Source organism: Sciurus carolinensis, chromosome 4 (genome assembly GCF_902686445.1).
Source record: "Sciurus carolinensis chromosome 4, mSciCar1.2, whole genome shotgun sequence".
Lineage (NCBI taxonomy): Eukaryota > Metazoa > Chordata > Mammalia > Rodentia > Sciuridae > Sciurus > Sciurus carolinensis.
This window is the reverse complement of record NC_062216.1, coordinates 122,009,634-122,033,431: the sequence shown is the minus strand read 5'-3', so window position 1 is coordinate 122,033,431 and position 23,798 is coordinate 122,009,634. Positions and strand designations below refer to the sequence as shown.

Sequence of the window (23,798 nt, the reverse complement as noted above, 5' to 3'; positions counted from 1 at the left end):
TTCTTCTGGAGCTTAGAAAGCTCCAAAAATATAAATCTAGAATGGATCAAGTTCCAAACATTTCTGGTACATGATTTTTCTAATGCAGTGTTTCTCAAAACATTTGTATTGGAAGGATTAGTTTTTTTTTAAAATTATTGAATCAAAGACTGGTACTTTTGTGGGATACAATAAAAACAAACCGCTAGGAAAATAAAATTAAAAAACGACATACAAAAGTCAAGTCTGATTTTTATTATTAGATTTAATAGCTAAAAAAATTGTCCTATCAAATTTCTATAGAAATTTTTAATCACTTACAATTTCTATACTATTTCATTATTGAACACCACTGTGACATTGGACAAATCATGAGAAACAATGTCCTAATATACTTATCAGGCATTATACTAAATATAGCAGATATAAAAGAAAACAAAAAGTCCCCCTTTGCTCTCATGATTCTGTGTAATGGGTATTTTGTCTATTAGAAAGGGATAGAAGAAAAAGGGGGAGTAAAGTAAAGGCAAATAAGGAAGGGGAAATAGTATTCACAAGGAGGTTTGAAACTTAATGAGTTCTAATAATTAAAAATAATTTTGGATAAAAAGGTAGACAAGGTCTGGTGTGAATTTTATCCTTCAGATGATGGTAAACAAATCCTTTATGTAAACATATTGTAATCATATTTGCTTTTTAAAACAATGTATTTGAAAGCAGTGTAATAAATGGACTGGAAGAGGACAAATAATGCAACAGAGATGACTTGGCATATATTTTGAGAGCTTACCTTAAAATATGCTGAGTACTGAAATACTGTACTGTCAGAGGAAACAGTGGATGCAAGTACTATTTAAGAGGTAGAGTAAAAAGAACTCTGGATACATCTCAGGTTTTTAACATGGGTTACTGGGTGGACAGTTGGTTATTGGGTGGACAGTTGTACTTTAATAAAGTGTACGAAATAAAAAGGACTGGCACTAGTTTTAGAAGGCATGCTGAGTTATTTGTAGGTTATCTCAGCAGGAATGTCCATTTAACAGATACATATTAGAGGGAAACTGAGGAGGGAAAATTATGGTTGAGACAGTTTCAGGATTTGCCAGTGTAAAAAATGGATGTCAAATTCTCAAAGGCTAAAGGGGCTACAAGGACCCTAGCAAATAAAGAGGTCAAGAGTGACCTTATCAAAATTTCTATGGAGTGGTTTAATGGTCACAATGGTAATATCAGTTGATATTTATATACTTTTTACTATGCAAACACTTCTTAAACAATCTTCATTTTACAGATGTAGAACTAAGAAGTTTCTTATTCGGTGTCATACAATTCACAAATGACAGAACTAAGATTTGAATTCAAGCAGTCTGGTTTCAAATCCATGCTTTTACCTATCCTGCTAGACACTTGATAGATTTAAGTACAATGTAGATTACTTACAGATGAGAAAGTAAGGAGAAAACGCTATTCTTTTCAAGGTCATGGGTCCCCCTTGCACTACTCCTCATTTATTAAAAAAGACATGTATGTAAGCTGAAAGGAGCAGTAAAAATGTCAATTTAAAGGTATAGAACAAAGGACAAACAACAATGGAACAAGTTTTGGGGAAGATAATGGAGGTTTCAGAAAGATAGTGGTATAAATGTGACAACAGATTTTTTCTGTGAAATATTTAATATACTGCATGCTATTCAGTATAACAGGAACCTGAAAGATTTTTTTTTACTTGCAAGAATTTCCCTATAAACAGCTAGTAATATTTTTGTCAAAAATTTCTTTTCTTTTAAAAAGATTGATTTCTCCTAGCAAAGTGTACAATACTTTGAAAAGCCCTAGAATTATTCATAATGCATCAATTATATATCAAATCCAGTATGCAAGTGAGGCAGTATTGTCTGGCATATACCAAATCTGGTATATAATTGAAGCATTAAGAATAAGCATTATATATTGCTCAAAATATTTTAGGTACTCCTCTTTTTAGAGCTTGCATACATGAAAATGCATCAACACTTAGCAGTCGGGAATTCTAGTATGTATTTATTGAATGTATGAACAGTGTTTTTACTGTGCTATTTCTGATACAGAGATTTCTATGATGAAAAAAATGTAGGAACACACATGAGCTATAATGGTATAGTCTGTACCTCTGGTAATTCTCCACTACTTTATGATCATATGAATAAAATATAAGTCATAATGAACAGTTACTTACTACAGCAAATGAAATTAAAACAATTCAAATGTCACTTTGGTGAAGCCTCACTTATTTCCAAATGGCTCTCTTTGCTTCCACAACATTTTGTTAATTATGCTATCATATCTTGTTTTTATGTTTATTTCATTTACTAGATCAGGAACTTCTAAAAGATAGGTGCTCTGTTTTTAAACTTTGTATCATCATTGTCTAGAACAATGTTGGGTACATAGTAGAGATTCAGTGGATGTTTGTTGGGTTAGCTAAATATATAAAATAAGAACGCTAGCTGATTGAAGAGAAATCCTTTGCTCCTTTCTCTGTTCAACCCTAAATGCACTCAGTCATCTATTTTATGCACCATGTAACTAACCAGTGTGGGAGAAAATCTTAAGTGAATAAATCTGTACCTTTCTAAACTGATATTTCCCAATCTCAAATGAGATCTCAATATTGCTGGGCAATCTTCCCCTTCCAATTCTTAGCTGATGATCTGGTCTCTCATTTTGAAAGTCATTGAAGAATCTATAAATTACTCACATTCATAATCTTTCTTTTCTCCTACTGAAACCTAAGTCTTTTTTTGATTCAAGTGTTGTATTACAGGGCTTAGTTCTAAAATCTCTTTTTCACAGATACCCTCATTTAGACACATTCATTTCTATGATTTAAAATACCACCTAAGCACATGTGAGGCAGGGTTTGATTCTCAGTGTCCCATATAAAAAGTGAAAAAAAAAAAAAAGTCCATCAACATCTAAAAAATTAAAAAAAAATTTTTTTAAATACCACCTACAATGACATAGTTCTTTTTTCCAGCCTAGGCTCTGATCTATGTTCCATATAAGAATATACACCTACCTATGATCTAGCTACTTGGATAGTTCATGGGCATCACAAAATAGACATGCCAAAAATTAATTCACATCTTCTGCCTGACCTGAATCTAGTCCTCTTACCATGTCTCTTCCCACCACCCTGATTTTGCTAAATGGTTATAGCCATCATCATGATGTACAAGGCGGAGACCAGAGGCACTTCACTTTTCATTAATCTGAGGGTTTTTTTTTTTTTTTTAATGCCAGGTGTTATTTTAGGTAATGCAGCTATAGTAGTGACTAACACAAAAATACCTGCACCCATGGAGCTTGTGTGTTTGTGTGTGTGTGTTGAGAGTAGGGCAAGATAGAGAATAAAAGACAATATAAATAAAGCATGTCAGTTGGTGATGAGTACTGAATGGAATGTGGAAAGGGCAGTTAGCATTTTTTTCCACAGGGTGATTGGAGAAGGACCTGACTTCTACTATAAGACCTAACAGAAATGAGAGAAAAGATATAAGCAAATATTCAGAGAAAGACCATCACAGGTATGGGAAATTACAAGACCAGAAACTTAGAGGCAGGAATATTTTTAGCATGTAGAAGCAGCTAGTAAAGATAGAATGAAATGAGTGTGGTGGAAAATGGTAGAATATAAAACATCAAGAGCCAGATCATGTAGGGCCTTCCACTGTTTTAAGGCTTCGGCTTTTAGTGTTGTCAGCAATAACAACAGAAAGTACCTTAAATTTGAAAAGAATCTCTCTGGTTGTTCTTTTTAAGGACAAAACACAGGAATTAAAGGTAAAAGCAAACAAAAAAAACAAAACAACCCCTAAACATCCCAACTAAGATAACTGCAGTAACCTAGCTAAGATGATGGTACCCTAAAATATTCAATATCCTTATAACACATTAAAATCTAAATTCTCCCTATATGCTCTAGCTTTGGCCTTTATCTTCAAACTATTTGTCCCACTCTCCTTTTTCATTTCATAGGTTACTCTCTTGGTTACTCAAACTTGCCCTTCTCAGGTCATTTTTTGTTCCACTTTTAACTCTCATCTGCCAAATTCTACCTATTCCTTGGTCATAGCTCAAATGTTACTTCTTTTTTTGGGGGGTCGGGGGAGGTACTGGGGACTGAACCCAGGGCACTTAACCACTGAGCCACATGCCCAGCTCTTTTCATTTTTTATTTTGAGACAGGGTCTTGCTAAGTTGCTTAGGGTCTCACTAAGTTGCTGAGGCTGGCTTTGAACTTGCAAGTCTCCTGCTTCAGCGTCCCAAGCTGTTGGGATTATAGGTGTGTTGCCACCATGCCCAGCTCAAATGTTACTTCTGCTGAGTAAGATGCCCAGGATAAATTAGGTGTTTTTTGGGCTCCTGTCATTCACTCACAGCATTCCATTATTTCCTCTTCATGATGTTTAATGTAATTTATTGTTAATTTAATGTTCACCTCTCCTGCTAGACTGTAATCTCTGTGGAAACAGAAACTGCTCTATCATGTTGTAATTTGTGCTTATCAGGGCCTCAAGAAATATTTGCTGAGCAAATGAATGACATCATAAGTATATTTTAATGGAAAAATCACTTAGTTTGATTACCTACAATATTCCAAAAATAATATTCTCATTAATTTCTGGTTTTTGAAAACCAACTTATCAAAGGAGGAAAAATACCTACCAGTGATATTCAGAAAAATGAAACATTTTAAAAAAGGAGTACTTGAACTATTTTGAACATTCTTACCATCAAATAAGTATGTGTATAACCTTTTAGGGGAACTGATAAGCTGTAACCAAACAAAAATGACACTTTATAGGAGTATCATGAAATATAGAGACTATTCTCTTGGCATAAATATAAAAACTTTTTTCCTTTTTTCAGTTTTTAAATATTTTTGGTGGTCCTGGGGATTGAACCCAGGGTGGCAAACACTATTCTACTAAGTTTAATCCTCACCTCAAAAACATTTTTAATGGGTTCTGGAAATACTACTCAGCAGTAGAGTGCTTCATGCTCAAGGCTCTGGGTTCAATCCCTAGCAGCATAAAAACAACAAAAACACCCTTATTTTTAATGGTTTACAACAGTGTGAATATACTGAACTGTATACTTAAATGGTAAATTTTGTTTTGTATATTTTTCCACAAAAAGCATTTCTTACCAGTTGATTAGCATAATTTGAAAAATACATTATTCTCAGAATGTTCTGAATAACAACTTAATTTCAATAATTTATTAACTTATATTTTAGTAACTGACAAGTCACTTAAATGTTCCTTGCCTCAATTTCCTTATTAGTGAAATAGGCACACTTAGGCCCTAACTCACAGACCTCTGAGAAGAGAAAGTTAAAAAAAGTAAAAATGATATGAAAAACAACTTGTATTATATAAAGAATGATACTGTTATTATCAGAGACTGCAAGTTCAACACTGGGCTATTAATGTTTTAACATGGGTATCATAACTAGTAATTTAGATATTATCATTTATAATGGTTTCAGCATCCAACTCATTGACCCTTTCTCTGCCCAAAATAGTTTAGTTTATAAATCACTGTAAAAAAGTGGCTAGTAATATTTTGTAGTGTTTCTCAGTATTGTACACTAAAAGAACACTGAACTGAAAAGTCCATTTACTGTGAAAGTGACAATGACACCCAGAAAGTTGATCATGTTAAAAAAAAAGCACAATCATAAAATGATTTCTACTTGTAAACTAAAACAGAAAGATGATCTCAAGATCAGTCATATAAAAGAAACAAAATTCAGTAGAAAAAGCCTTTTAATAAGCAGTCTTAACTGACTAGCATTTAAAGCTATACTTTTAAAAGAAATAGGCAACAGACATCAAAACAAGCCCCTAAGAGGGATCTGGCATGACTTTCACTCCTTCAACAATCTTTCAGTTCAATCTCCTAAATTTTCTGGTGACCCATTCAATCATACCAATTTATAATTTAGAATATAAAACTGAAACACTTTAGAATTTTCCAATCAAAAAAATGTTGAATGATATTAATATACATTTAGTAAATGAAGATGTATTTTTCTAATCAAGAAAACGAGCTGTGTGATTTAAGCAACAGAAGTAAAACTGGAATCAGTTTTCCTTTCTTTTCTTGTGGGGGGAGGTAAATATGTAGCTCTCACTACAGATCACTGACATTTCTTAGATTTTTCCTTATATTTTACTAAAATAGCAATTACTACAATCAATACAAGACTCAAGTTAGACTAAAGTTAGTCTATACTTACAACTGCTATTGTAAGATGTGATCACTATAACACTACCTAATAAGTATATAGTCATCTCTTGATACTCATATATATCAAAATCTGCAGGTGGTTCAAGTCTAAAATGGTGCAATATTCGTATATAACCTATGTACATCCTCTTATATACTCTAAACCATGTCTAGATTACTTATAATACCTAATACAATACCAATGTCATATAAATAGTTGCTATACTATTTAGGGAATAATGAAAGGAAAAAAAGTCTATATAAGGTAGGTACAGATGTGTTAAAAATTTTTTTCTTTCTATTTGCAGTTAATTGAATACAGGGAAGGTTGACTATATTATTAGATTGGTGTTGATTTTTTTTCTAGTCAGAGTAATATAAAACCATTTTGTATTTTAGAATCAGATGCAATTATTTATAACCCCTTAACATAACATATTTCTCTGTGATCTACCCTCATGTCATTTTCCTGTTGTAGAATGAGGGACAGAGTCTATATTAGTTGAAAAATAAAAAGCATTAGTCCTAGAGAGATCTACTTATTAATTGAGAAGGTGAAGAGCAGTTAAATCACATTCCCTTCCTCCATTTCAGAAAGGCATGTTTTCATGAGAAGAAATTCCTAATAACCAAGTTACATGACTACAAGGCATTCTCTTAGAGAAACCATTTCTCCCCCAGTTGTGAACATTAAATTCTTAGAACTATAATACAGAACTATACTATATAGACTCTTTCCTAAAATAATCTGCCTGAGAATGCAGGTTCTCCTTCGTCACCTTCTTCTTTCTTTCTAAATGGAAGGGATACTTCTCCTGTGCCAATCCAAACAAAGGTTCGTAAAAACTTTGGTGTCCATGTTGAGAAAGTGAATGGCTCTAATGCAAGTAAGACTGTTTCCCCACTTTTTTTTTTTCACTTTTGTAAAATAGAAGACATGATTGAGTTTTTATCTGATAGATGATTAAACAGATTTTTAAACACATGCATGCGCACGCGCGCGCGCGCGTGTGTGTGTGTGTATGTGTATGTGTGTATACATGTACACAGAGACACTTTATTTTTGTAGTGCTGGGGAAGGAACCTAGGGTTTGGTGCATGTAGGCAAGCGCTCTACCACTATATTCTCAAGTTGATTAAACATTTTTTAAATGACAGCTTGCTATGCAAGTTTTGGCACATAACATGGAAGGAACTCAAATAATATCCTGGATTAGACTAAACATCTGCCCTGAAAAGAAACAGTTTGAAATTTTAGTTAGTCACATTCTCAGTTTATCAGAAGTTATTTTCTTCAAGATCCTAAACTTTAAAAAAAAAAAACTGTCTTATGTCTCAGGGGCAAAGTTTTTCTTTTTTTGATGGAAACTATATTTACTTAAGCATAAGGTTGCTAATTTGAATAAAATTAGAACGTTTCATGTTCAAGTGGACTTATGAAAATTTGTTTTCCAGAAAATGCAAAAGAAGTTCTCAACGTAAGAGCAGGACAGCATATTTTTTTTTTTTTAATGCTATTTCTGGGCTGGGGATATGGCTCAGTTGGTAGAGTGCTTGCCTTGCAAGCACAAAGCCCTGGGTTCAATCCCCAGCACCGCAAAAAAAAAAAAAGAAAAAAAGCTATTTCTGTGTAGTATTAGTATCACTCGTTTTCTTAATTTAAGTGTTTCAAAGAACTTTAAACTTTCTACATGAATTTTTTTTTCTAACTCAAATAATAGAAAAAAGATGATTTTAAAAATGCCTGGAATCTCAATTCATCTTATTTTATGACAATAATAATGAACAAGTCCTTGATTAGTATCTTTTCAATGACTTCCTACAATCTATTTAAGGGGCCCTGCCAAGTAAAGAGTTTGAAAACAACCGTCTTACGCTGTGCTGCTTTCCAGTGGAAAAGACCATATCACTCCCTTGCTTCAAATCCATCTGAAGAGCTGCTTCTTCCAGGAAGCCAATCATGAGCCTCCTAGGTAAGCCTTGACAATGAAAAAGACAAGGGTTGGAGTGCTCCTGAATCTATTGAACTAACACTAATTCAAATTACCTTCAACAATGCAAAATGTAAAACTGGATATTCTTTAGATGAAGTAACAGATTTAGGGCACTATACAACTATTTTTTTAAATATATTATTTGTACCACCAAGACATGGTGGTAACTACTCAGGAGGCTGATGTCTGGGATAACCTGAACTGAAGAATTTTGAATTTTGGAGTGCCCTGAAGACTGCATATAAATAAAGTTATAAATTTATTATATTCCTTGTCAATCAGTTTGCCTATGGAAACCTAAACTAGCACAGTTCAGAAATGGAGATGATAAATACCATGATTGCAATAACAGTAAGTGAAAAAAAAAAGTACATTAAATTACTTTTTCTTCATTAACAAGATCTAGTTAAAGTGGAATAAGAAATATTAAGAAAGCAGAACAAATGCTGGGTTCATGGAAGACAGAATCTGCAGTTACTCTGGTTAACTGTTTGAATTACAAAAAAAAAAAAAAAAAGACAAAATAGTATCAACCTAATCACTATTCTATGAGTTTTGTATTTATCAACTTACTTAAACCCCTACAAAACTCCTAAAATATGGATACTATTATTTTCTTATCATTTGAAGATAAAAATGAGTTATTGGAGAATAACTCGCCTAGGGTAACACAGTTAATAAGCAGGACATCTGTGTTTTCAACTCCATAGACTGCTCTTAACTTGAATGATTAATGTTTTTAATGTGGTTTTTCTGTTTGTTTTTAAAGCTAGACTTTGGTTTTCAAGAGTCCTGGGATTCCATAAGAATGTTTCTGGGGCCATTAAATTAAGGAAAGTAAAGATAAGCAGATGGTATTCTGGGAACTCTACCCAACCAAAGCACTTTCACTACTACCTCTGTTTAAATACTGGGGATATAATTAAACTTTTTATGATAAAAATTAAAGAAAGGTTTTGATGCTATAAAGTAATAAGTTTGAAAGTCACAATGTCTAGACTATAATATTCATAAAGATCAGGATACATGTCCAAAAATATCTCACATATTTGATGCTAAATAAATGTTAATTTAATAAACTAAAACTACATGGCAATACTTTATCCACTTAAAAAAGTTAATATTGATCCCATTACACTGGAGAAATACTGAGAACCAATATAATTAACTAATAGCAATGATGTTATATCACACTTATCTTAGTTTTTAGTCATGGGTGATCTCAAAGCAACTGGTGGATTAAGCATAACTCATTCTCAAACACACAGAAAATTGGAATGCTATTCACACATTGTTTTTGTAGATATATCATACCATCTGAAGTACTAAAATGACCACTCACACTTTTTAGGTTCATGAATTACTATTTAAGAGGTTATATTAAAATGCACTATCAGTAGAAATGTTATATTGTTTTCAGAAGCTCATGAATTGTCTTCAATTTTAAAGAAGTTACAAGAAAACTTGGAAAAAGCATAACTGAGTAAACAGTATCTGAAAATAATTACTGATAAAAATTATTTTATTTGTTATCTATTAGTCTTCTCACCTATGGACCTATGAACTGGGTATTTGTGAAGCAGAGAAATTCATAACAATGAATTTTCAGCTTGAGAGCTGAAGTCTAAATCAATTTAAAATGATAAAACTTTAAGAAAATGTAACTAAATAAAGTCCTAGCTTTGGTAATCTCAATTTTATTAAAAGTCAAAAGCAGCAAAAATAGTAATTTTTTTCTTCTCTAACTTATCTGAAGGATTTCATTTTAGAGAAAGCAGTTTCCAAGTAAAGATACAGACATGAAATAATATCCACTGCTTAAAATACTCATTGCTTACTATCATAAAATTACAAACATCACCCTTGTGACTATGTCTCAATTAAAATGGAACATAGGATGGTAAAAAAAATGAGAGGGTAAATGACAGATCTGCAAATTTACTGTAACAAATAGCTTTGAACAGATGCAAAAATGAATAAAATGAAGCTTCTTAAACCTTAAAAACAGCATATAAGAAAGTTATACAAAATGCTAAATCTAGCTCAACTTAACTGGTTAGATTTAATTTTAATACCCACTTTTGCTAAACAGAGTATGTTAAAGACACAAGTGTTATTGCCTTAGAAGGAATTTAATCTGGCCAGAGCTCCCATGAATGATCAGCTTTAATACTCTAGTTTTCTTCTGACAAACTCAGATTTCTATTGCCTATGTTGTAAATATATTTTCCTAATCTTTATGAAAAAGCACTGAGATTGATTTTCTATAATAGAATATCAAAACAAAAGTCAAGATAATATCAAGCCTCAGGAGTCAAAGTAATTTTGCCAGTGTGAGAATAAAGAGTCATATAAAAATTATATGATTTGAGGACCCCAAAATGTTTTCTGGTACTGGTCCAATCACTATTTGTATAAAATATTTTACTGAGATGATATGAAAGATTTTTATGGCCAGGGAGGGTAGTCCAAATACACAATGTGTCTTTACCAAAACAAATTATAATACATCTGTTCTGCTCCTTTCTCTGAAATGTTTAATACCTATTATTTACTTGTTATCTAAAGAGCTATCAGGATAATAATACATTTTAGCTTGGTCTTCTCAGATGGGCTCACCTTCTCAACTTCCAGGAAAAACAAACAAAAAAACTTATTTGTTTAGTTAGAACTAGAGTCCTAGAAAAATAACTTTTAATAAACTAATTCATATTAAGGAATGAACATTATTACTCATTAAAGAAGATTTAAAGAAAGAGTTTATTTAATCTATATGGTATCTGCTTAAACAGATAGGCTATTTTGTGAGTGGCTCAACTCTACACAATGAAATCAGATAATTACTAGTTGGGTCTCCCCCTTCCAAGTTTCTAAAAGGTTACCAACTCCTGGCCTAGAGTTACCACAGTTAAATTCTGATTGCCAAAAATGCCATAAAGATAATGGTTAATTTAGAAGACAACTGGATTAATGACAATGTACAAAAAAATTCACTTAAAGATGGGTCATAATGTCACCAATCATTATTCTGCATATTATCTACATATTTGAAGGTTGTTTCCTGTGAAGAGGAGATTCAATATTAAAAGAAAAGAATTAAAAATTCAGACTTAAAACGAATAATTCAGAATTCACAAAAAGATTTACCAAAAAAAAAAAAAGGTTAAAATTCAAATATCAAGAATAGTCAGTCTATCATTATCTTGGGCTTTTTTAAACACCAAATTTTATCTGTAAAAGGGGAATAAAATAACATATCTAATTTTATGTATAGTGATAGTGATATTAAATACATATATTTCATTACTTCAGAATCAAAGACATACATATTTAACAAGTTAGGAGAGGGTATAGAATAAAAGAAAAGGGAAGCTCCATGAAACGGGGGGAAATTAAAAGATCTTGAAGGGAAAGTGATTTGTTAAAGTATGCATGGAAAAGGTCCACAAAAATTTCCCATTTTCTTAATTTCCCATTAAGGTTAAAGGAGGTGTGTGTGTGTGTGTGTGTGTGTGTGTGTGTGTTTATGTGGCGGGGGTCGGGGGGTATGATAAGAAAAAAAATAAAGCAATAGTCTTCTACTGAATAGAGAGATCTCACTAGCTTACTTTTTTCCTTAGGGAGCCTAAGTGTTCTGTTAAGAACTACAGTTTTGCATGAAGTGCTATTTTATCTATTCTACAATATGGTAATCAATAATGATACCTAATTGAGGAACATGATAATAATATTCAACCACGGGTAGTAAAATGAATGTGTCAAATGTGTGTGTTCAGATCTGCCATGAAAATATAAATTCCCAAAACACATCTAATACTCATGTTCTGACATGAAATACCCATCTATGCTTTTTATATCAGTAAATTCCATGAGACACGAGTTTCAATTTGTTGGAAGACCTACCTGGATAGCTGAGTTCATGAAACACGTATTTCCCAAGTTACTTAGGCCACAAAGGCCTGGCTGTTCATTGTTTCTTCCAGGTTCGGAATAATCATAATTCTTATAAGCAGTATATGACGGGAGACAATAATTTGAGTTTTTTTTCACACTGGAAGAAAGAAAAAAATTTAAAATGCAGCCAATTATCTTATAATATAATTATAATGAACAGAATACTTCAAATCTATTTATTTATGATGTGGTTAGTTGTTACATTTCTTTTATAAAACACTCAATTCAGGTACTTTTAAAGACATGATTCTCAAACCAAATAACCCCTCTTAATTAAAGTACTTTTTATCCAATCAACAAAATCACTGTAATCAAATACCACACCGACCAATACAAACCACTATTATATCTTTCTACCATTGATTAACAGGAGCAGCATCACAGCTTGCTCCATTCTTCATTGCTCCATCAAATTTAAAACATTCAGATTTTAAACACCACCCGCAGCAATAAATCATCTCATTTATGTTCCTTTTGCATCCTGCTACTGCAACAGACTGAGAACGGTAGAAATGAGAAGAGTTGTGCTTCAGTTACAGGTGAGAGCAGAGATTTCCAAGGCCACTGTGACATCACTGTTCTAATGCACTGAAGATTCTATTTATAATTTCTATGCTAGACCAGCAAAATCTAGTATTCAAATGTAGAAAAGAGCTTAGGTGATCAGGAATGCAAAAATGATTCTAAGCAAGTACATCCCCATATTATTTACCTTGTGTTTCTTCTAGTTTGGTAGAATAATACAGGTTATTTTACTGAATAAGTATAAACTCATGATAATTTGTACTACCAGTGTAATAAATGTTAACCTTAAAAAAAGCTATTATCTAAAATTTAGGAAAATCAGGATAATTTTTGAAAGAAGTAATCCACAACTAAATTAAATGGTTCCTCTTTTTTCTACACATAATAAAAAGTAATTTTGTGGAAAAGAATGAATTCTTCCTTAATTTTTAATTGCCTAGCTATCTTATAAAATATTTATGATGGATAGTTTGGACATAATTCAGAAACGCATACTTTCAATTCATTAGTACAAACCTGAATGAGAATCAAGGTCATTTGCTAAAAGCAAACAATAATGTAAATAAAATATAGTTTACAAATAAACATGATAAATCAGTAACTCCACTTATCTCCACTGGTTATAATTTATTCCTGGTATTATTTTAAAATAAAATATAATTTCTTATAATTTCAAATACTTCATTTTATTATTTTATATACTATATACTCTCATTAGATTATTATAACTTAAGTGAACTATACTACTGCATATCAAAGCCTTTAGTAAATGCAAATATATCCCTCCAAACCAAACTAGTAACTCAAATCAAACCCAAATTATACACACAATACTATTCCACTAACATTACGTATTTTTTCAGAAAAAGCTTTCTTCTCTAAACAAAAAGATGACCCATCTCTCAAAACAAACCACCTTACAAAAATAGCAGTGCCTAAAGAAATGCAACCTTGATCAATTCAAACTCAGACTGCTAGATTTGTAGCAATTTGTTTTAAACTTCAAAAAAAGTATAATGTGGAAAACAGAATTCAAGCTCCCTTTTAAAAAATGTGTAGATCACCAGCATTGGTATTCATATATTCTTAGTAACCAACAAAGTGCAAAGTACCCATTGGTAATCCAGTATATGTTATTCATGATTGGATTATTATATTTGACTGGGTATATACAACAAAATCTGAAATATGACAAAAATCCTGTTTAACTTTTATTACTGTAATAGTGTCAAAAATCAAGGTCTTTTGTATATTTAAAAAATGTAAGGCCTGCATTTTCTGTACATTTTACACATTACAGAGAAGAAAAAACCATATGTATCTATATGGATAGTATGGTAAAATTATAGTAAGATGTAAGCAGCCAGAGCACACAGGGAAAAATGCCCTAATAGATGCCTGCCCCCTCCCCATGAAAACATTAAAAACACATTTGTATGCTCATTCCAAAAGTATATATTCAGATATCTGTTTCTCCCTACATGTAACACAAATGGATGCTGGAAGCTCCACTCCTGTTTGCAGCAACATGATAAAATTGGATGGGATAGAAATTCCTATTTACTGAGAAGTGAACAAAAATACTTATTTGCAAAGCAGTTTTCTGGTTTTGTTTTTTAAAAATCTGAATCTTTGAAGGGAATCTATGCTTTGGTTTAAATGACAGGATGAGTATAAAACTTGCCCAAAGACTGAAATAATTTAGATTCTCAATGAAAAGAATGAAAATCAATACATTTAAAATACTTAAATATTGCCAATTCATCACTTGTAATCCACGTGTTACGTGCACTTTATATATTAAAGTTCATCACGGAAAATACCAAAAATAGCAGTTGTCTATAACACTTCAAAAAATTCCTTGGAACCGAGGCCCTAAAGAAAGCCTCCACTGTCTTTTATGATACATCTGCTAATTATTTTATTAAAATAATCTAGTTATCATTTTTAAAATTTTGATTCATTGTAAACAAATGGGGTACAACTTGTTTCTCTGGTAGTACATGACATAGAGTCATACCATTTATGTAATCATACTTGTACATAGGGTAATGATGTTTGTCTCATTCTGTTATTTTTCCTTCCCCCATCCCTCCCACCCCTCTTTTTTCCCTCTATGTATTTTTTAAGCTTATGCTACTTTGCAAAAATAAATTTACAGAAATATATGGGAATTTTAATACAATGCTAGATTAATTCTGTATTATAAATCTATCCTCTTTAATGAAGACACATTAGAAATACAATAATTTTTTGTAAAATCAAATCTTATCTTTGTATAAAAATTTCAATCACTACTGACATTTGACATCATATATAATTTAATATTCATAACCATAATTATGCTCACTTTGTAGTTAATTAATTACTTTCTCAGCTGAGTAACTTATCAAGAGTCATATGGCGAGTTGGGGCTGTAGCTCAGTGGCAGAGCACTTGCCTAGCATGTGTAAGGCACTGGGTTTGATCCTTAACACCACATAAAAATAAATAAAGGCATTCTGTTCATTTATTACTACCAAAAAAAAGTCATACAGCTACCTCTTGTGGTCTCCAAAATCCACAGTTCCGGTTTGTGCAATAAACTCATATAGGGAATCATTTCCATTTCAAATAAGAGAGATATAAATGAATTCAGAAAAACAAATATGCTCTCGTGGAATGCCAAAGTCCAGATAATAAATACATTAAAAATATTTTAAGGCAGTATTAGTAAAACATCAACACAAATACAGCAGGAGAGAAATATGCAGGTAATGAAACTATTACCAAGAGAAAGAATTTGACAAACATTAAAAATGCTTATAAAATTATATGAACAACTATGGACACACAGATAAAATTACACAGAGTAAACAAACTATACTCTAGCAATGGACTCTTCACAGTATTACTTTTAGTAAAAACTTTTAACCTTAAATAATTCCAAGCATATGGTATTACCTTTATAATATTCTTACTTTTGGAAATGAAACTATTATATCTCAAAAATGTATCAGTACAGGATGCTTCAAGTCTTGGATTTGTAAATACATCTCACATCAGCTTGTATACTACACTGATTTTGGTATATAATTTATACTTACAGAATATTTCCACATGAAGTTTCAAGAATGTACTTAACAAAAAGGTCACTCATTATCTATTTAACATACTTTTAAAGAAATTGTGCTATTTCCATTTGAAGTTTTAAACTGCTACTTATTTCCACAAGTAGAATGAAAACAGAAGTAGACTTTATGTAAAATAATTGTTTTGTTCAGGGTTTTAAAGGTTAAAAACAACAAAATTTCCTTCCATTTATGAATGCTTAAGTTCTGTTCCTAAGAAAAGTAATACATAGATAAAATTTACTTTTAAGTTCAAAATGACTACAGCATGTGGATTCCTCAGTAGGTATTTACTATTAAAATTCCCTAACATAAAAGGATTGTTTTACTGTCTAAATCAGATGAATGTAGTTAGTTAAAAATAAAATCCAGTTACAGAAATAAAATCATTAAACCTGGTCTAAGATTTCTGCAGTCAGAGGTTTTGAGATCTATCATTTTTATGATGACGGGGAGGAAATGAGATGAAAACACACGAGATTCCAATCAAAATAGTCTATTCACAATATACAAACAATGTGAAAATCTCTCCAAAGAATGACCATAAATACATTGTTATACCTGTAAATGAATTCTGTTATAGCAAATGTGGAAGTGATTTACAATTGGTATGAATTCAAAATTTTATCTCCTGTAAGAATTACTTTTGATTAATTAAAAGATATTACATAAAATGCAAATTGAATTACAGGATAATATTTCTTTTCACTCTTTTGTCTGTGGATATATAGTTTTAAATAGAAGAGAAAGTATTGTACTTTGGCTATTCATGGTGTTTCAATATTGTAGTATAATGTTAATACATAACGTACACATATCTTTATGAATTACTGATATAAGGGTGTGAATGTTTTAAATTTGTTTGATTCACAGTAGCAAACTATTTTCTAGAAAAGCTGTACTAATATTCCACCCATGAAAGAGAATCTTCTCAGAATGACTATGATTGTTTAAGTTTCCCAATGTGATTGAGGTAGGAGAAAGTAAACAAAGATTTTTATGGTTTTAATTTTCAAAACTCTAACTGGTGATAAATTTGAACATTAAAATGTTTATCTTATATTTAATTCCTTTATTTTTATTACCCAATTATATGATTTGTCCATTTTTCTCTCTGTTATAAGCTTCATAGCTATTCTTTAAAAAAAAATCACTTATAACTAGTATCTTTTCCATTTATTTCCCTTTTTATATGCCTGGTAATTATACAGTATTTAAAGTTCTAAAGACAAATTGCCACCAGTCATCCAATTTCTCAATGAAATTTCTTGGATAATCTGACCCATTCTCCGTTAGTCCAGAATGTTTTCTGATCACATTAACTTCTTTTATGTATGAAGGTTTGCTTCTGGATTATCTGACTCAGTCAATCTCTATGTGTATTTTTGGTCAGTACTAAGTTGTTTAAATTTTTATATCATTAAAATATGTTGTGACATGTAGAATTAATCCTTTGTCATTAGTTTTTCTTTTAAGAATTATTTGAGTTATTGTTATCAATCCAGAAACCAAGCCCCCCCCCAAAGATATTAATCTTAAGGGGAAATTAAACTTACAAATTTAATTACTGGTATTATTTGAAAGATTATTTCACAAGCTACTTTAGTATTTTTGAATTTTGACTGAAATTATCAGATGCCATTTATGAACTGAACAAATGGTGTAAATATTTATCTACCTAAACAGTTAATACATAAACCACAATGCACACACAGATCCATGAAATAAAAGGAGAAAAAATCATCTCTGGATCAAAGTTCTTTCAGTAAATTGACTGACCTAACTACAATGATGAGGTAATTTTCAAGGTAACACATCCATAATCAGGTGTTATATTTAAAGCCTAAGTGACTTTCAACCTTTTTTATTATATCATCAACACAGTACCTACTTTTACATAATTTCTATAAATTCCAAGATTTTACATTGTACTTATTGTAGGGGAAGGGAATTGTTTTTCTAAACTTCTTTAAGAAAAAGTAATTGTCTTTTTTATAAACATAAAAATTTGTGCGTGCTTTCCAGCTGAGAAGCACTGATAAACACTTTAAAAAGTTTATTATAGGTGATTACACATCTAGTTCCAAAATGACATCTGAAGTTTATATTTGTCCTACAAAAATGAGTTATAACAAATTTCTATATATTTCAATAATTAATATTTAGAATATAAAATTCTAAAAATGCTTTATTTCAGGTAACTATTATGGTATTCATATTAAATCAAAAAGTAGTTTATAAATGTGCTTTCTTTCTTAGGAAATTACTCATGGAAGAACTGACCAATAATTTAAAAGAAAACCAGTTTTAATGCATTAAGCTTTTATCCTAAATTTTAGATACAAGAGATTTTTTTTGCAACCATAATAGGGCGATCAATTAAACAAAGAGTTTTTAAGATTCAGTGCTTACTTTCTGTTGTTGATGTTGTTATAATTATTTGATAGAGATGAAGGAGAGATCTTTGGTAAAGTTGAAAAATTGGATGCACCTGGGGACCTTTAAAAATATGAAAATGTTAAATTAGATAAAAAATGAAGAATTCTGAAATTAATTATGAAATAAAGAAAAGAACTAACAGATGACAATGTTTGTAGTAAATGAATGCTGGAAAACAGACTTATGAGCAAAATCACTATATATCCTTTGGTTTTCAACTTGCACTGTATTTGCCCTTTTAATATATAATAAAAAGGGAGCTATTTTCAAATAAAATTTTCAAACTAAATATACAATTTGTTATTATTCCTATAAATCTACTAACTGTACATACCCATTTCTGAGTTAAGGGTAACAATAACATTTATAATCATTTTCCATAAATTAATGGAATGAAAAGATTCCACTTTGTTTCTTAGGTACTACTGGCTTTCTAATTATATACAACACTGACAGAGAACAGATAATGTTATCAATTCTTAAAAATTTAAGGCAAGGGGAACATAAGCATCTAAGAGAATTTCAAACAAACATAAGAAGTAACATTTGGCCAAAATTACCTCTGGAAAAACAGAAAAGACATAAATTGGACTACATAATACACACCTCACTAATTCATAATCTTTTTTTGAGAAATAATCACTTATGGTTTTTAACTAATAAGTACACTTTAAAGTCATGATCTGTAATCAATAAACCTACTATATAGAGATGATTAAGTTACTTAAAGATCTCTGAAAGATTCAATTTCCCTTGAAATTTTGTACACAATTTTAATTCACCAGGCAACCTCTAGTCCAGAGGATCTAAAACATTAGGTTTTAATCCAGTAACTCAGTCGTTGCAAATTCTACATTAGTGAGGCCCAAACAGATTCGTTTCTAAACATTATTTTATTTCCTCTATTCACGTACTTACTAATGAACTACGAAATGGTCAATGGGCAGAAAAGTTTAATCTACAAAAACCTACTTTCAGGTAATTTGGATTCAGGAAAAAAATACACGTATGTATAAATGTACTACACATAATAAATGGTAGTAATAGTATGTCTTAAATATAAGAAAAATTCAACTTTTGAAGTTTTATATATTATACAGTCTTATCAAAAATTTCCTTCCTTTTGAAGAAGGTTCTTTTTGTGAAGGCTGTGTGTTAAAGGATTACTTAAATGAAACTTCTCTTTAGGCACCTTTCTGACAGAAATACCTTTAGCAAAATGTTATCTTACTGTACCAAGTTAAAACAAAAATACAATCAACCAAGCTTTAATAGAAAATAATGTAGAGAATATGTTTAAAATGTAATGTCAGAATATACTGTATTTTCAAATATTAATAGAGAAATATCTTTGCCTCTATATTAGGAGTTTTTAACTATGAAGAATCCCTACCATGATTAGAGTTATGAATTAAGGATGTCAATTTTTCAAAATGTGATTCATTATAATTTTTCAGGAACACATACATAAATAAAAATGTTCCCTTCCATCTTTTAGTAAAAATTATGGAAAAAAATATATTACTTCATCTAATAAAAATGGCTGATGAGCAGATAGATATATATTTATTTACTTTTTTCTGTCCATCTGAGGTTTTTTGTTTTGTTTTGTTTTTTTACTATTCATTAATAACTCTACCTGTGGATTGTATTAGAAGAAAAAGAGAAGGGAAGGTAAGTTATATTTTGATAACAGTTTTTATGGGATTCATTCAAACTAGGAATACGAAGAGATAGTTCCCATGCCAAAACAGCCATCTAATAGGGAAAAATGACACATAAGTAAAATAACTATAAAACATTATAAATGCTAACAAAATTTAATACAAGATTCTGTAGGTATAACACGATGTGCAGTGAAAGGAACAGTAAGAACTAGAAACATTCCAGGTAGAAAGAAAAGCATTTGAAAATGTGAGAGTATAGAAACTATGATGTGTTTAAGAAAGTATCAGTAAATCCAGCTTGGCTGTAAGAGTAGGAAATATGTAGTGGCAGGAACAGAAGTTAGTAAAGTAGGTATAATGCTAAAGGGCCACTTACGTTCTGTGAAGAAATTTGGATTTGATCCAATTGTGCTAGGACTTGTTGAAAGATTTTAATAGGTTATCAACAAAATCAGATTTATATTTTAGAAAAGATAACTCTTTGATCTTTCAGCCTTCACTCTTTTCTTCAAAAAAAGAGTGAAGGCTGAAAGATCAAAGGGGAACATTTAAAAGGGTCGAAGTTAAGAAAATGGTAGGGCAACTGGCAAGTGTCTTTGATGTTTTGGAAGCATTCTCAAAGTATAGTACCTGGACCTTGGGAGTCTCCAAGACACTTTCATGGTGTCTGTGTTAAAATTATTTTCATTATAAAACCAATGTGTTATTTAATTATTATCTGACAGTTTTTAATGGGTGGGTATTTGTGCTGATAATGCAAAAGTAATGGCAGATAAAATTGATGGCACATTAGCATCAATAAAAGCAGTGGCAGTGTTACTGTATTCTTCACTTCTCCAGAGTACGAAACCATTTCACTGATGAGCATCATGTTGAAAAATAAAAATTACTGATTTTTACTAAATTTTGGCTCAATTATGTTACTTTTTAATACTGTATGACAGAGAAGTCTGTCTGAAGCAGCACATCTGCTACATATGAAAGTACTGTGGCCATCATGAGGAAAAATTTGTGAACTTATTTGAACTGCAAGTGGAACTAGTCATTCTTTTCACAGAACCATTCCTCACTCTTACATAAAAGAACACTGGAGGCTGAAGCAGGGACTGCAAGTTTCAGGTCAGCCTGGGAAACAGCAAGACCTTTTCTCAAAAAAAAAAAAAAAAAAAAAAAAAAAAGGAAGGAAGGAAGAAAAGAAAGAAAAAGGGGAGGTGGGCTGGGAATGTGCAAGGCCCTATGTTCAATCCTCAGTACTTCAAGAACAAAATCAAAATCCAAACAACAACACGACACAATTGCCTGTGGCTACTGAGACTTGGCTAGATAGCACACATTTTCTGAAAAATAAAAGAAGGGAACCTATTATTTTAAGGAAAATAAAGTACTGCCAATGACAAAATCTGAGTTTTCAAGCAAAAATCAGAATTTCTGAAAAGTTCTGCCACCATGTGATTGTTGGTTCCCAGACTTTTCTCAAAATTTTCTAAAAATATGAATTACAGCTGGGCATTGTGGATTATGCCCGAATTCCCAGCAGCTCCAGAGGCTGAGGCAGGAGGAACACAAATTCAAGGTCAGCCTCAGCAACTTAACCGTTAGCCACTTTGTGAGACTCTGTGTCAAAATAAAAAATAAAAAGGGCTGGGGATGAGGTTCAGTGTTTAAGTACTCTGGGTTCAATCCCTAGTACTGAAAAAAAAAAAGATTTATAAAAAATTATATAATGGAATGTATCAATATTTGGAAGATCTGCCTAATTGAGTGAATCAATATTTTTCAAATGGCCAAATGCATAAAATCACAAATGAATGATTTTAATGGAAAAGTACAAAAGAATCATTGATGTAGTTTCTGATCTGCACTGTAATTGACCTTTAAGACTTATACCACCTCTGGTCAAGTTTTTTGTCTTGTTTTGTTTTTTAATTTGTCCTAATTAGTTATACAGGAGATGAGGTACAAACTATCTGAAAATACTACTCCCTTTTTCGACTATTTGTCAATATGAAGTTAAATTTCCTTCATGTACTTCATCCAGTGTGCCAAATAAATTAAATGCAGAAACACTTGAGAATTTAGTTTTCTATTCATCTAGATAGTAAATAAATTTGCAGAAATGTAAGACAATGCTCTTTTTCTCGGTATTTTTAATAAGAAAACAGTTATCTTTCATAAGTTATGTCAAAATATAATGGCTCAGAATTGTTACTTATAAATATCTTAAAATTTAATTTTAATTTCTAGTATGATAAATATTGATAAAACCCACCTAAACAGAAGTTCTTTGATTCATCAATAATTTTTAAGCATGTAAAGAGGCCAAACATTTAAAAATTTCAGGTTTAGAAGGTAGAAACTGCAAGAATCGCTAACTACATGAGAGAAGTGAGGTGGAAAGAGGAACTTAGTATGGTTCTGAGATGGTAGTTAAACAAGGAATACAGGAAATGAATACTGTTGAGGTAGAGGAAAATAAAAAGTTTTTGTTCACTCTGATGTGGTAAGTACTACGTACTACGTGACGTTTAGAGAAAACTGGGAATTAAAAAGTTAAAGGCTAGAATACAGAATGGCATATTTGTGTTAGTCTGAGTTGTGGGGGAGGATTAACATAGAACCTATAACCTTTTAGCACCTACTATGGTACAAAAAGATCTTCAGACAAATTTGTATATTATAAATGCATTTAAGGTCTGAGTAGAGCTGCTCTTTATAGTCCGTGAAGTTGTGTACTGGACCACGACAGGGAGTTGTACTCTACACATGTAATGCAAGAGGTGTACACCATCTGCAAAATCAAATGTGGCGACACTAAAGAGGAAGAGAGTTAGAGGATTGGTCAGAGAGATGAGAATAATTCTTGAGAAGATTGTAGTATGGATTCAAATTCAGGGAACTTTGGGAGACAGCAATCAAAAGAGGTAGTAAAGTCAAATTGGATGAAAACAACAAATAAGTGTTAAATCATGAGTGGTGGTAATGAACATTAAGTAAAGTCTTTTGAAAAAAGTTGGATACTAAAAAAGTGGTATTTGGAGCAAGTTACTGTTTTGTATTTCAATGTGGGAGAGATTTGTTTATGTTCAGAGGTCAAGGGGGAAGATGATATTAGAAAAGAAACAAAACAGCATGGTAGGCATTTTATATGTGTAGGAAAGGGGAGTTAATGAAAGAAAAGCAAAGTCTAGGACAAAATGACATAAAAACTATAATTAGACTATCCTTAAATAGCAAGTAGATCAGAGACATAAGGATAGATGTAGTCCACAGGTGAAGCTGAAGTATGACAATTTTAAAATGCTGTTAAAAAATTATTGACAAATGATTACAGATCTGTTTTCTATTTTGATTCCAACTTTGCACCTAGATTATATGCAGCCCAATCTAGTTAAAATTTGTGGAGTTAATGTCAGGTTGTTTGAGGGCTGACCAATAAGTCTACAGATGATAACCAGAACCCTGTAACTTTCTTTCCATGATATAATTTAGAAATTATATTTTTCATTTTCTAGTGGCTCTATATAGAGGAGAAAAGAAATGCTTGAAATATGATATACTTACTGGATACCAAGCCATTTACCTAGTGTTGAGCTAATCTTGGCCAGTTTGGGCTAGGTGTAATATAAGGCAGGGATTAATTTCTTAAATAGCAAAGAGAAAGGCAAGACATCAATTTAGCTTAAGTGGTTCAGAGAAAATTAAACCCTACCCCTAACAACTGAATGTTTATAGTATCTGAATTCCTCTATGCACAATGTTTCAACTAAAAGCATGTAATTCAAGGCTAAGTTGAGTTTCTTACTTCAAGAGAAACATACTTTTCTTGGTCAGTGACCTGAATATTTAACATACAT

General features: G+C 31.4%; 1 protein-coding gene across 5 annotated transcripts in view; it reads right to left on the bottom strand.

The window, feature by feature from the left end:
• Positions 1 to 23,798, bottom strand: part of Usp15 (ubiquitin specific peptidase 15) — a 108,847-nt gene that overhangs the window by 32,537 nt on the left and 52,512 nt on the right. For all 5 annotated transcript variants that reach the window (XR_007108277.1, XM_047549060.1, XM_047549061.1 and 2 more), the window contains 2 exons: positions 18,251 to 18,337; positions 12,153 to 12,300 (listed from right to left, as the gene is read on the bottom strand). Coding sequence is in view for 4 of the 5 variants with exons in the window: in XM_047549060.1 (XP_047405016.1) it covers positions 12,153 to 12,300; positions 18,251 to 18,337 (235 nt within the window). In the remaining variant the exon portion in view is untranslated. The remainder of the gene's footprint in view (positions 1 to 12,152; positions 12,301 to 18,250; positions 18,338 to 23,798) is intronic.